At 42.6% G+C, this 14091-nt stretch overlaps 1 protein-coding gene across 3 annotated transcripts; it reads right to left on the bottom strand.

Annotated features, from left to right (window-relative positions):
* Positions 1-981: 981 nt before the first annotated feature.
* LOC121919482 (zinc finger CCHC domain-containing protein 10-like) lies at positions 982-13717 on the bottom strand. 3 transcript variants are annotated; one of them, XR_006101489.1, is made up of 3 exons: positions 12349-13717; positions 10998-11068; positions 982-1216 (listed from the first exon to the last, which is right to left on the bottom strand). XR_006101489.1 is itself a non-coding variant. In XM_042446123.1 (3 exons), the coding sequence occupies exons 1-3, from the start codon at positions 13239-13241 to the stop codon at positions 1117-1119; spliced, it is 615 nt and encodes a 204-aa protein (XP_042302057.1). In that variant the 5' UTR covers positions 13242-13717; the 3' UTR covers positions 982-1116. The 3 variants fall into 3 exon arrangements, 2 of the variants coding, with proteins under 2 accessions (XP_042302057.1, XP_042302067.1); XM_042446123.1 differs by having other exon boundaries at positions 12798-13717; XM_042446133.1 differs by lacking the exon at positions 982-1216 and adding an exon at positions 2943-3384 and having other exon boundaries at positions 12798-13717.
* Between the last annotated feature and the right edge of the window lie 374 nt (positions 13718-14091).

The following is a 14091-nucleotide window of genomic DNA, read 5'->3' as shown; positions in this document are numbered from 1 at the left end:
ATGGGTGCAAGAAGAAAGAACTACCATCACAACAAGCTCATACCTGCAGGTTACTAGGGCATTAAGAAGGTATCCAGGGGCTACAGGTCTCCATGGCTTATCCAAATCCTTTCTCTCAGAGGTTTCAGTAGCCAACAGCCAGTGCTAGCTGGTGGAATCCTATTCTTAAAAGTGCACACAACAAGGCAGCTGCTGCTATAGTTCAGCTACACAAAAAATATTCTTGCAAATGTGAAAGCTCTCTTAAGAATAATATGATTTTTTCTTTTTTGCTGTCAGGCATGGAAAACATCATTGCGGTTTATTTTTCTCACAAAGATCTATCTTCCTCGCAGACAGGTCGACTCAAACAAGAAAGCCACAGTCCTGAGTCTGCAAGACCTGAGCAGAGCTCTTGATGAGAGGGAGACTTGGAGGTTTCTCATTCATTGGGTGATTATAAGTCAAAGTCGACTTGGTGGCAGTTAACAACAACACCACAATTTGGATAAAATTACCAGCCTGGCTTATAAATAACTGTTCTCTTCTTTGCTTCTGATGAGTAGTATGTTACACAACCTTCCAGAAAAGCTTTTAAGAAAAGAAAAGAAAAGAAACATTTTCTTGACTCTTTCTTTCTTATAGCAGTTTTCTATAAGCACAGCAGTACATCTCCTTGGAAATAACTCTCATTGATTTAAGTGACACATATTCCTGGGTAAACAGGTATAAGATTGCTGCTATGTATGCTTAAGTAAACTGTTACGCATGTTTGCCTGTTAGCAATTTGCAAAAGCTCTTGTTTTTTCCAAAGATACCTTGATATGCAATCTGGTGTAATAAAGTTTTTGTGTAAAAGCCACCGATTTGAACAAACACACAAAATACTATCACAGCTTGTTATCAGAAACAATTAGCTGTACATATTTCTGTACTCTCTAGAAAATATATTCAGCAGTAGCCATGTTGGTCATGTAGCAAAGTACAATAACATCCATAATCCACAAAACAATTACATCTTTATTAACCAAAATGCACAAAATACATGTTGCAAACTTTTGGAGCGCCACTGGTTTCTTCACCAGGCAAAGGTATTAAAAATCACACTGAATGAGAAAAAAAAATTGACGATGTTAGTTACAACCCTGCATTTGGTCGAGATGTAACTGTTCTCAGTTCAAGTGGTATGGAAGGACATTCATGCAGGCAGGCCCCTTCTCCTTCTGGCCATGTGGTACTTTAAGACATAAAATTAAGTTCCATTAGCAAGAGAAAAAGAGATGCTCTTGAAACCAGTTGCCTCCATTCTTTGTGAAACTATAAGGTCCTTTGTTAGGCTGAGAGCTTGTTCTTTGTTGATTACACTTAATAGCACAAATCTCTTTCTTACATTGTCAGTAAATTCTGTTGGGGTACTGTTCAGATCATATTTTGGTAAAGTGACTGTTTTTGTTTTCTTCTTCTGCTTTAATTTTTTCTATAAACCTTTCCTTTACATTATTCGTCAAATTTCCCTTTTAAAGGCTATATCAGCTGGTTCTGGTTTTTCTAGAACCTGGGCCTGTTACAGACTGCCAAAATAAAGCTGCTTCGGGTCTCTTTGGAGGTATGCTGTTTAAATGATGCATGGGTCCTAAGAATCCGGAAGCTGCACCAAAGCTGCACTCCAGTGCTTAGGAATGGAGTGTGGCTTTGGTGCGACCTCCGGACTCTTAGGACCCATGCATTATTTAAATAGCATACCTCCAAAGAGACCCGAAGCAGCTTTATTTTGGCAGTCTGTAACAGGCCCTGGACACAAAGTGACAGGAAAAACTTCACTTGTCAGATTGCTAGCTATCATACTGTTGTTTAAAAGCCCGAAAGCCCAGCCAGGAAAAGAATAATTTAAAGTGTGACAAAAGCAAACACAGGCTAGCTATTTGATATAGATCCATGTATGTATCCTACCTGAACATGTCAAGAAATAATGAAGATTAAACTGAGCCAGGGTGCTTCTCTCCCAAATACGCCACACAATCTAATTTGTTCAGTAGAAAATGATAGTTGGGCTTTAGGTATTACAGGGAAACTGTTCTATATTAGCAACTGACTTTAAAAAGAAAATTATCAAGGAAAAAAGCACACACTATAAGCACAAGGAACCAAAAAAGCCTGTCTTCCTTTAAAGCTTTACTAGCTTTACACTAATAGGCCCACAGGGTGCAGTGAGTCAATAATAACCCAATAAAATCAATAACGATAAACAAGAGTCAGTGTTCTAATAAAAATAGAAAATGTAAAATTTAAACCAGCTGTTTCAATGTTACGTGCAAATACAGGCTTGATACTAGGGTTTCCCTTAATTCTTTTTATGTTGGTCTGATTGCTAGCTTCAGATACTGCATTTTTGTGTATGAATGTGTGAGATGGGAGATGTTTTTAAATTCTTCTGCAAAATTATTTGCATTTTTACAGTTTTTAAATGCTTGCTATTCAGATTCTTTTAAGCTTTGGCTTTAAAACAAAAACAAAAACAAAACAACTATAGCAAAAAAAAAAAACCAACGTTCAAGCCCCAGCAATTTAAAGCTAAAATATTTCAGTCACCGACTTGTTTAGAGAAAGGTATAACTCAGGGATGATCCTGCCTAGATGTCTCCTCTCCTAATGAATGTAGGGTAAATGATAAAAGAAGGGGAAAGCACTCTGCATGTGTCCCAAGTCACAATCTTCTTGCACACAGAACCATTGAGTGCTGAGACAAGTGCCAACTGATTAAATGGAACAATGTGTCAACTGTATAACGTTAGAGGAGGGGACACAAACCAAGCCATTTTTTTTCTAACTGATAGTAAAGAGAAAGTCTTCCTTGTTGTTGTTGCGGTTGTGTGCCTTCAAGTTGTTTTTATTTATGGCAACTCTAAGGTGAACCTATCACGGAGGTTTCTTGGATAGATTTGTTCAGAGGGGGATTGCCATTGCATTCTTGTGTAGCAGAGAGAATGTGACTTGCTCAGGTTTCCATGGCTGAAAAGGGATTCAAACTCTAGGCTTGCAGAGTCCTAGTCCAACATTCAAAATACGGCACCACACCAGGTCTCCCTTCCTGTCTCCTAATCCTAAACTGGTCTAACTGGTAGCAAAAAGGAAATGGGGAAAATAAATTACCCAATCCAGATATTTCCTGTGGCTAATTCTGAGATTTTGGACTGAAATTCAGCATGTGCTTCTTTTGTTTTGTAATTTGATCTTATGCAATGCCAGTCATGAAAGAACCGTAAGAGAAAGATTAGTGGTAAATCCTCATCTTTTATTCCGTCCACTTAAAGAGCCTTCTACTTCCCTGAAAAGAAATGGGTCATATTTTCTCTTAAGGAAGAAATTAATACATGCTGGATCGAGTCTTAAGAAGTTGGCAGCATCCTAGAAGGAAGCACAGGGATAAAAGGCAGAGAACAGGAGCATAATTGTCTAACTATCTCATGGCAAGGAATCAAGGTGTGCAAGTGACAGCATAAAGGTAAGGAACATACAGTATTGAGAACTATCTTCCAGGTTCAATACATTGTAATGTAGAACTGACAAGCTCGCTCAGGCAGAAAGGTGACTAAATGCTGGTACTTTGCCAGCAGCAGAAGCCCTCTGCCAAACACTGTCCCTGGGGATGTGAGCATTGTTCAAAAGTGCAGGGAAAGGTCATCCTCAGCAGGAAACCCTCTGGTGACAAACTGATCAGTGCAGCAGGATAGTGAGGCTATCAGATAATGCGGAGCTGGGATGGATGCACATACTTTATGCTGCATTGCAGTCATTGGTGGCAAACACTGATCTTTACTAAGACACTTTCTGGAGTAAGGAGTGAAGAAAGTTTCTCTTTTTCCCCCTCCCTCAGGTTTTACTGTTGTTGTTTTGTGCCTTCAAGTTCTTTCTGACTGCCAGCCACCCTAAGGTGAACCTATCACAAGGTTTTCTGGGGAGAGATGTAAGGTACTGCATTTAGGGTGGAAAAATGAAATACACAGATATAGGATGGGGGACACCTGGCTGAATCAAACTGCGTGTGAAAGGGATCTGGGAGTCCAAGTAGACCACAAATTGAACATGAGTCAACAATGTGATGCGGCAGCTAACAAGGCCAATGCTGACAGTAAGGGCTGTTCGACAGTGGAACACACTCCCTCGGAGTGTGGTGGGGTCTCCTTCTTTGGAGGTCTTGAAGAGAGGCTGGATGGCCATCCTGTCGGGGATGCTTTGACTGAGATTTCTTGCATGGCAGGGGGTTGGACTGGTTGGCCCTTGCGGTCTCTTCTAACTCTATGATTCTATGATTCTATGGCTGAGAGTATGACTCGCCCAAGGTTACCCAGTGAATTTCCAGGGTTGAGCAGGTAATCTAATCCTCATCTCCAGAGTCGTAGTCCAATGTTGAAATCAGTACACCACACTGGCTCTCAAGTTTAATATTACTTTAATATTAATATTGAGCACCCTCCCTCCGTAACTGTCATCTTTCAGCCTGTGAGGGAGAGAACAGGCTGGCCCAGCTCCATCAGGGGCTAGCCTGAAGATAGAGCGCCGTCCCTCCATAACGTTCATCTTTCAGCCTGTGAGGGAGAGAATAGGCTGGCCCAGTTCCACCAGGGCTAGCCTGAAGAAGCAGAGCCCTCCCTCCGGTCCATCTGCCTTGGTCCAGGCCTCAGAGGGAGAGAAGAATGCTGGACCTGATCTCCCCCCCTCACCATTCCCTTCTCCTTTTGTGTCATGTCTTTTAGATTGTAAGCCTGAGGGCAGGGAACTGTCTATTATTCCCTCTGTTGTAAGCTGCTCGGATTCCCAGTGATTGGGTGGTATATAAATAAAACCTATTATTATTATTATTATTATTTATTTATTTATTTATTTATTTCTTCAGTATTGTGGCAGAGACACGACTTTCTTTCTCGTATTCTAGTATTCAGAGGGCTTTTAAAAATGATAGATAAGGCCAACCCTGCCATTAGGCAGTAGATATGGAGTGTTATGAAAAAGCAGTGAATTATTACTTACTTAATTTATTGTGAGTGTATTTTTACTGGGAGAGATCCATGTAGGATATTCTACCTCAAGTGTCAAAATATCTTGCCTACCATTGGGTACTATACACTTTGGCTGCATCAGCACTTCAGAAATAATCTGGTTTGACCCCATTTAACTGCCACGGCTGAATGCTATGGAGTTCTGGGAATTGTAGTTTGTTCTGGCATCATAACATCACAACCACCACAACAAACTACTAGCACAACATACTACAGTTCTAGCATGACCAGTATCTATGCTAGAAAGGAATTCCAAGAGATGTAGTCTTTTCACCAAGCTCTCTACACATCATGGTGACATCTCTGACATCATCCAATAAGTGACTGATGAAAAAGCAGCCACATTCTATATTGAGAAGACATATATAACTCTTGTTTGCTGGTTCTAAAAGTATTTGACAGATACAGAGGAAGTGTGTGTTGGGCAGTCTTCTCTAAATAGTCTAGGGATGGCTTTGCTTTCCTCCGGCTAAGTGACAGCATCTGGAAAAGCCCTAAGAAAAATATAGTCAGGAATTTGAACACTGAGTTGGTCTGCTGATTGCAACCACTAGTAAACCATCTTAAGAACATAACAACCTTTCTGCTTTGATAATAAAACTTTCCACTTGGGGAAAGGTAATTTGCTATGCCCCTGCTATTCAAAACAAAAGGGAAGTGCAGCACAAACACAAGCCTAGACATCACGATGTAATACTTTTGGTCACAAAAGACTTGCATGCAGTCCCGACTCTCTTTCCAAGATGTTTATATCACCACAGGGATAAAAAGCTGTTTGGGGCATATTTATAGATGCATGAGATGCATGTCTCCAATTGGAGAGAAAGACAGTTACGTGCTTATGAGATGAATTACATTGATGTCTGTTATAAATCCCTAACATAGCTCATGAGATCAATTAAGATGTTCAAGCAGCTACAGAAAGGATGATTGAGGCAAATGGTAACATCAGGATGACCATATGGTAAGGGGAAGCCAGAACTGTTTAGGCATAAAACAAGAGCCATCAGAATTCCACCAACAGCCATGCTCAAAACAAGCAAGAAGGTGGAAAACAAACTGGCCAAGAAAAATATAAGGGCAGAGCTGCACAGGAGGCAAAGTGATAATAATTTCCTCAGTTCCTGTCTGCACTGGGTTGAGGGTGGAGGGATGCTAGTGGTCAGCATTTTCCAAACAGTCTAGAGATTTTACCACCACTTTGGTAAGAAAACATGCTTGGCTAAAACATGTTAACAAGCACTATTGTCGCTTACTATCTGATGTTCTGTTGTTGGCTGTTTATCGATCCATTTCCTGTATTGCTATGTACTGTATATGTATTATCCTACTTGTGAGTATGTATTTTCCCTGGATAATGATTAACCTTCCATTTTGAAGCCAAGCCCTCCCTTCAGTCCATCTGCCTTGGTCCAGGTCTCGGAGGTTGAGAGGAACTGCTGGACCTCTTACCCTTTCCCGTCACCACTCCCTTCTCCTTCTGTGTCATGTCTTTTTAGCTTGTAAGCCTGAGGGCAGGGAACCGTCTAACTAAAAAGATTGCATGTACAGCGCTGTGTAAATTTACAGCGCTTCATAAATAAAGGTTAATAATAATAATAATTTTAACTTGGAAAGAGATGTATGTGAATTCATTTCTGTTTATTTGTGATGATTTTTTCAAAGTTTGGAGAAATATATAGGAAAAAATTAAGAGGGTTTTTTTGTTTTTGTTTTTTGTTGTTTTAATAAAAGGTGGGATAAATGAAAGCTGTCCAACATGTTAATTTTTTGAAGTCTTGTGCCTTCAACCATATTAGTGCTAAATTAAAGATGACCCCCACTTTTCTCTTCCCTGGTGGATTTCTCTTTTCAAATTATTATTATTATTATTATTATTATTATTATTATTATTATTATTATTATTAATCTGTATTTATAAAGCACTGTAAATTTACACAGCGCTGTACATACAATCTTTTTAATTGGACGGTTCCCTGCCCTCAGGCTTACAATCTAAAAAGAACCGACACAAAAGGAGAAGGGAGTGGTGGTGGGGAAGGGGATGAGGGCCAGCAATTCTTCTCTACCTCCAAGGCCTGGATCAGGGGAGATGGACTGGAGGGAGGGCTTGCCTTCTTAATGGATGGTTAGTTAATCTTCTTCCAAGGAGGCCTGTTGGAGTTAGCCTGCCTCTCTAGTAGGATAATACATATAAAATACATAGCAATACAGGAAATAATTCAATAAAACAGGCACCAAAAGAACATCAAATAGTAAGCGACAATTATGCAATGCCTGGGAACGCTTCTCTGAACAGGATGGTCTTCAACTCTGTTTTGAAGCTGGTTAAAGAATTGATGGCTCTTGCTCGCAGGGGAAGAAGGTTCCAGGAGTGAGGGGCAGCGAGTGAAAAGGGGCGAATCCGAGATGGGGCAGAGGAAATCCTGGGCTGGGACAGCAGACCTTGACTACCAGAGCTGAGGACCCTAGTGGGAAGGTGAGGAGAAATAAGATCTGATAAGTAAGAAGAGGCCAGCCCATGGAGGGCTTTAAACGTTGACAGCAGGAGCTTATACTGAATGCGGAAAGGGAGGGGGAGCCAGTGAAGGGATGCCAACACAGGAGAGATGTGGTCAGAGCGGTGGGCGGATGTGATAATGCATGCAGCAGAATGCCGGACAGAAATTAAAGGACGGAGGTGAGAAAGAGGAAGCCCAGCCAGGAGGATGTTACAGTAATCAAGTCGTGAGACCACTAGGGCATGGACTAGGATCTTGGCAGTAGAGGCAGAGAGATATGGTTGGATTTTGGCAATATTGTATGGAAAGAATCTACAAGCCTTGGCTGTGGTCTGGATATGTTGAGCTTCCACTGCAAGATAGCTGTGAGACAAGACGAAACTTGCTGTTCAAGCTTGTTTTCTGCTGCTCCAGAGACTAGGACCCGGAGCAATGAATGCAAGCTGCAGGAAAAGAGATTCCACGTCAACATTAGGAGGAACTTCCTGACAGTAAGGGCTGTCCGACAGTGGGACACACTTCCTCGGAGTGTAGTGGAGTATCCTTCCTTGGAAGTCTTCAAACGGAGGCTGGATGGCCATCTGTTGGGGATGGTTTGATTTGGATTTCCTGCATGGCAGGGGGTTGGACTGGACGGCCCTTGTGGTCTCTTCCAACTCTCTGATTCTATGATTCTAAGTTTGACCACCTGTGACCACTGCAAAAGATCGTCCTGACAAAAAAGATCTAAACCAGTCAAGAACAGAGTCTGAGAACCCAAGGTCAGAAAGTATATCAACTAGAAGACAGTGATCAACGGTGTCAAAGGCTGCAGACAGATCAAGAAGGATGAGAACAGAGTAAAGGCCATTAGCCTTGGCCCGTAAAAGGTCATTCGAGATCTTAGTGAGAGCTGTCTGTGTAGAATGCCTTGGACGGAAACCAGACTGAAAGGGATCAAGAATGGAGTTGGCAAATCTGCTTCTTCAGAGGAGGCGTAACTCCATCTATCACAGGCTGATTCCCTGTTCTTTGATTTGTCAGGAGCGCTTCCATCTTCTCTGGATTAAGTTTCAATTTGTTCATTCTCATCCAATCCATTACTGATGACAGGCACCAGTTTAGTATCAAAGCTTCCTTGACTTATGATGGAAAGGAGTTGGGTATCATCCGCATACTGATGGCACCGAATCCCAAAACTCTGGACAAACTCTCCCATCAGTTTAATGCACAGTTGGCCCTCCACTTTTGTGGGTTTAACAATCGCAGAGTTGATTATTCATGAATTTCTTCATGTGCACATGTGCTCCTACCTCCCAGGTGTTTCTCCTCAGGGGGAAAAACGCAGGAGGGAGAGAGCAGCCAGGAAGGGCTCTCACCAAAGGGTCGGGGCCACATGTGGAGCACAGAAGAGATGCAGAGCAGTCAGAATTCTTGGAATTTGGTTTCAGGACCTCATACAGATACCAAAATCTCTGGATGTTCAAGTCCTATTATATACAGTGGCTCAGTAAAATCATGTTGTTTATATAAAATGGCAACATCAAGGTTTGCTTTATGGATTTTTGTTGTTGTAGTTGTTGAATACTGTATTTTCAAGCTGTGGATGGTTGAATCCATGGATGCAGAATATATGGATATGGAGAGGTAACTGTAGTTCTTCTATGTGGAACTAAATACAGCTAACCATTCCTGCCCTCTGGATTTACCATAGAGCTTCTCCAGCTCCTCTCAGCCATGCCTTTGTGAGTGGGGGGGGGGGATGGAATCATAGATACTTCTGGCTGTGTCACCATAAGCCAGACAGACAAATGCTACATTATTCACTGACGTCTGCTAGTGCAATCCAGAGTTCTTAGTGGAGAATGTAATCATTCTACATCTGGCTATGGGGACATAGCTAAACACTTCTCCAGTAAACAGCCGTCCTCCACTAGGCATGAAATGCCTGTGGGGAATACAGTGGCTCTCTGGTATGTCTGGAAAGGGGGCCTTTGATCATTGAATAAGGTGGGAGAGAATGCCAACCTCTGCATCAACACTCTACCACCACCCAAAAAAACCTGAGACCTAGACAAATGTATGATTGACTTGTTACTGTGTATGCTACTAACAGGATTCCAGTCATCCTTTATTAACCCTGTGTGTACTTCTAACAGAAGACTGTTGACTGCTAGCAAGAGTTGTTGTACTACCCCTATTATATGGTTTATGGAAGAAATTAATTGCCTAGTCAATTGAAAGATTTAAGACAGTTACACTGTACCTTGTCTATTACCCTAAAGGCATCAGCTCTGCAGGAAACAGAGGCCTGGAGACAACCTACCTCACATGGAATTGTGTTATCAGGTGATAACATACCATTAACTCATGTCACCACCGCATTAAGCCTAAAAAGCTTTCATTGACTATGTATTTTTCCCCAAGTGGCAAGACCATACCAGCTAATTTAGCCTAACCTTTCACAGCAGTCCTACATCTATACCTACTAACAAAGCCTGTATACAATGAAAAGAACACACTTTGAAATCCCAGCTTCATTATTAATAATGAAGTGCATCGTGTTGGCACAGGCTCATGTTCCTGTTGTAAGGTCTCTCTGTCTCAAAGAATCATGTTAATTTTATGCAGTTTCTTGGTGTATTGCTTCAGAATGCAGTACTGCAAATTACTAGACAACTAGAGATAAAATATAGACCTGTATTATAATTTAAAGTAAAATTGTGGCACATACATTGGAAATGATTTGAAGACACACAACAACAACAAAGGAGGAGACATGCTTAGAAGTGTGATTCTATAGATATCTAGGCAGCAATATCACTGAGTTCAGTAGAATTTATGCCAAAATAAGTGGGTGGATGAATGTGTGACCTTAAAAATTTACTTAGAATTAAATGCTTAAATTAGAAAGAAGTTGCTTTCTAATAAATTGGCTCTTTCACGCTGTATAGTTATACCACATTGATACTACTTTAATTGTCCTGTCTCCATCCTATGGGATTCTGGGATTTGTAGCTTCATGAGTTTCAAGAAGCATTCACTTCCTGAGATGTGAATGCTTGGAAAGTGTTTTTCCAAACTGCAAATTGCCACATACTGCAAGATATGCCAAGGCAGTTTAAATGGTATCAAAATGCTATAACTCTGTAATATGAAAGAGACATATGTATGGGATTATAGCATTAATAATGTACATTATAAGATTATGGCCATGATCCCAAAAGCTTTTAGCAACTTCTTCTAGGGGAATTCTAGTTTAATAATAATAATAATAATAATAATAATAATCATCATCATCTTTTATTTATATCCCGCCTACTCCAACCAAGACTGAGCCAGCTTACAGTAAAAGTCCAATACATAATAAAATAACAGTACATGATAGTCCCAAATTCTACCCTCCCCCATTTAAAATAACAAATCACAATTACATTAAAAAGTTTAAATGTGTGTATATAAAGTTAAAGTATTGCTTAACTGGAAATCCAAGATTCTTTGTTTCTCTTTCCGTCCCCTCCTCCTTTTTAAGGACATTCTGTAGGTTTGCCTCTGGGGGGAAAAGATGCAAATCATTAGTGAGAAAAGCAATATTCTTTGAAGAATCACCCAATATTTATACACCACACACACATGCAAAATAAACAAACATGAAGTGAAGGTTGTGTTTCTAACTGCCTTCTTAATGAAGGTTAAAGAAGCCCTGTCTTCCAAACATAAAGGTTAGTTCTTAGAAGAGAACTGAACTATTGTAAGTTTTGTTGTGAAGGATGAATCAGTAGTGGCGTTGTTCTGCACTTGGAGGAAAATGCCATTTGTGTGGTGATCTTAGTTCTTGCAGGAGCACTAGAGGCTCTTACTTGTCCCATATGACACAGATCAAGTGTACTAGGACAACAGTGGCTAGAGGCAGAGAGCTTCTGGCAACTGCTGGGGCAAAGTTCTAAATATCACATAATACAGAGACTGGAGGAATTTGGAACTATGTAATCATGTATATCCATGCAGGAAAGACCATTTTTGTACTTGAAGCCCAATCGTCTCCTTCTTCATTAATTAACTTGACATCTTATAATGGTATCAGAGATGTGGATGCAAATTTATGCTCTCTTCAAATGGAATTTTGCAAGGGGCCTTGCCATGAAAGATCCCTGACAAGAACACCAGAAGCAAAAGTGGAATTTAAGGATAAAGAATAATTATCTAAGAATCAATCTAATTTTACATTGTAAAAAATAATAGGTCAGGGTCATTCATGTAAAGAGTAGTTATACAGGATGCAAGGTGTAACAAAGCTGTGCATTATTGCCGTGGAGGGTAACCGCCAAAGAAGACTGGGATCCGAAAGTGGAGGAAAGGCCACAACTTTATTAAGCAAACAGAAACAAAAGTAGGGTTGGCCCAAAGCATGAGGCCTGGATTTGGAAAATCAATCAACACCCCGGTTGTTCGATGAATCTAAATGCCTGGTCATGGCTAGGCTTCGGGATGATATAGGGGCTATGTAAAACACCATCTTGCAGACATGCAACCGGCTGATCACATGTTCTCAGTTAAGCCCCTAGTCACCGGGAAGTGCTGCCACAATGTGGCCCCCACAATGGCTACAACGCATGCCCTCAATGCTCCTGGATCCTGAGGGACTCCCAATCCAGTGCTATGCAGCCCTGGAAACCACGCCCACCAGATCCATGACTAATGCTGCTGCCACAAAAGGCAGTTCCAGGAAGGAATGCCCTCCGCCAACCCTACAACCAAAACAAACTAGAGTCAATCATGAGTGTCCATGTGTGCACAAACATAGCCAGCAAAGGCTCCAGACTTCCACCTACCCAGTTTCTTGATGGAATGCTCAGGCAGTCCACACTGTGCCGCTGAAGTTTCTGCGCCAATACAGACAGAATGGCCCCAAAATCTTCTGGATGAAGTCCCAAATGACCTACGGCCATACACAGCACAGACCCAAACTGGAATCACATCAACGGGGATCAATTAATGTGGATGAACAAGGAGCCGTTGCCAGCCCTTAAGATGAGCTTTTGGACCTTTTTTGGAAGATGAGAACAGGGGGAGGGGGGGCATTCACCTGGGGCACAAACAGGGATATCACCAGCTTGAGGGTCAACCCTTGCAGACCAGGGCGCCAGGAGCGACGCTTAATAGCCCACCGGGGCAAGCCAGGGACAAGAGCACGATTAACCCAGAAGCTATCCCTGCCCACGGGTACATTGGGACACGCATCACTCACAACAGCTAGATCGGCAGATCACCGAGAGCAAACCTTTTGCATCTTTTTCTTAGATTTGCGCTTTTGCTTCCGACTCTTGTGTTTTGAAGCTGCACCAGAGCTGTTACCAGGGATGTCTTCATCCAAGCTGGAAGATGATGAGGTGGAACTGGAGCTGCTGGAACTGGAGCTGGTGAACAATGGAGCCCTCAGGGAATGAACCCTGGCTGTAGGGGAATCATGAACTGAATCACGTGTCTGGCTAGACAACGTAGCTTTGGCAGTTAATTCAGAAATGGATTGTGATAGATCAGTGGCAGCAGCCTCACTCAGCAACGGAGCAGCCTGAGGTGGAGTAGCATCGTGGGGGACATCTAGGGAATGCTGGCCTCTGGACCCTGGTGCAAGATCGGTCCAAGATCTTTGGGGGAGACCAGCCTGGCCCCTGGTGGCTGAGCAGGAAGTTGAAGCCTTCTCGAAAGGAGGTTTGGGAGGCATGCTGGAAAAAGGCACAGCCAGGGAATGGATAGTAGAAGAGGCTTGGTCAAAGGCTACATTGTTTAACAGCTCACAGCTAAGAAAATTAAAGATAGTCCAAACAAAGAGGCTGAGACAGTGTGACTCACATGGACCAAAACAAAATTGACAATCCAGTGGCCAGGCAGAAGCCTAGGAAAAGCCCAGCAGAATCACAAGCCCAGGAAAGATCACTCAGCCAGAAAATAAAGAATTTTTTTTTAGCCCACAACCCCTGGTGACAAAAGGACTAACTTAGTGCAGAAGACCAGCAGCCAAAGCTTCTGCAGGGGGTGAGCACGACAATGAAAATTGCTGTGGAAGTGCCAAAATGGCAGCCATGATGCTCAGGCTGGGCCCAAGGCCACAAGTGTCGGTGGCTAAATCCCTACAGGCCCAGGCACCGAGCCATCACAAGGCCTGGGAAAGTCCGTCCAGGATCTTCAGCTCAGCTCTGAACTGATGCAGAGCCAAGCAATAATGGTACCAAGGAGGATGCCACGTGGCCTTAAATAGGCCCCGAGGAGAGGGAGGGGCAGAGGGAGGGAGATAGCCCCGCCCCCTGGCCAGCCAACAAACTGGCAGTCTGGAGGACTGGGGGCAGCCAATGGGAGGGACATCTCGCCTCCCCTCCCGAGCATGCTGTGAAATGTAGTTACCTGTGGGAGGCGTAAGTCCCTCCTCACCCTCCCTGGCCAGCCAATCACGGGCCCGCCCACCCCCGCAAGGCATGCTGGGGTGTGGGCAGGCCCGGGAAGAAGCAGAAGGCAGTGTGGGCCCCAGTGGGTTGGGTGGCTGCTTTATTCTCAATATGTCAGTTTGGTTGCCTGAA

Source organism: Sceloporus undulatus, chromosome 1 (assembly GCF_019175285.1).
Source record: "Sceloporus undulatus isolate JIND9_A2432 ecotype Alabama chromosome 1, SceUnd_v1.1, whole genome shotgun sequence".
Lineage (NCBI taxonomy): Eukaryota > Metazoa > Chordata > Lepidosauria > Squamata > Phrynosomatidae > Sceloporus > Sceloporus undulatus.
The sequence above is the reverse complement of the archived record's forward strand: the minus strand, read 5'-3'. Positions and strand labels throughout refer to the sequence as shown.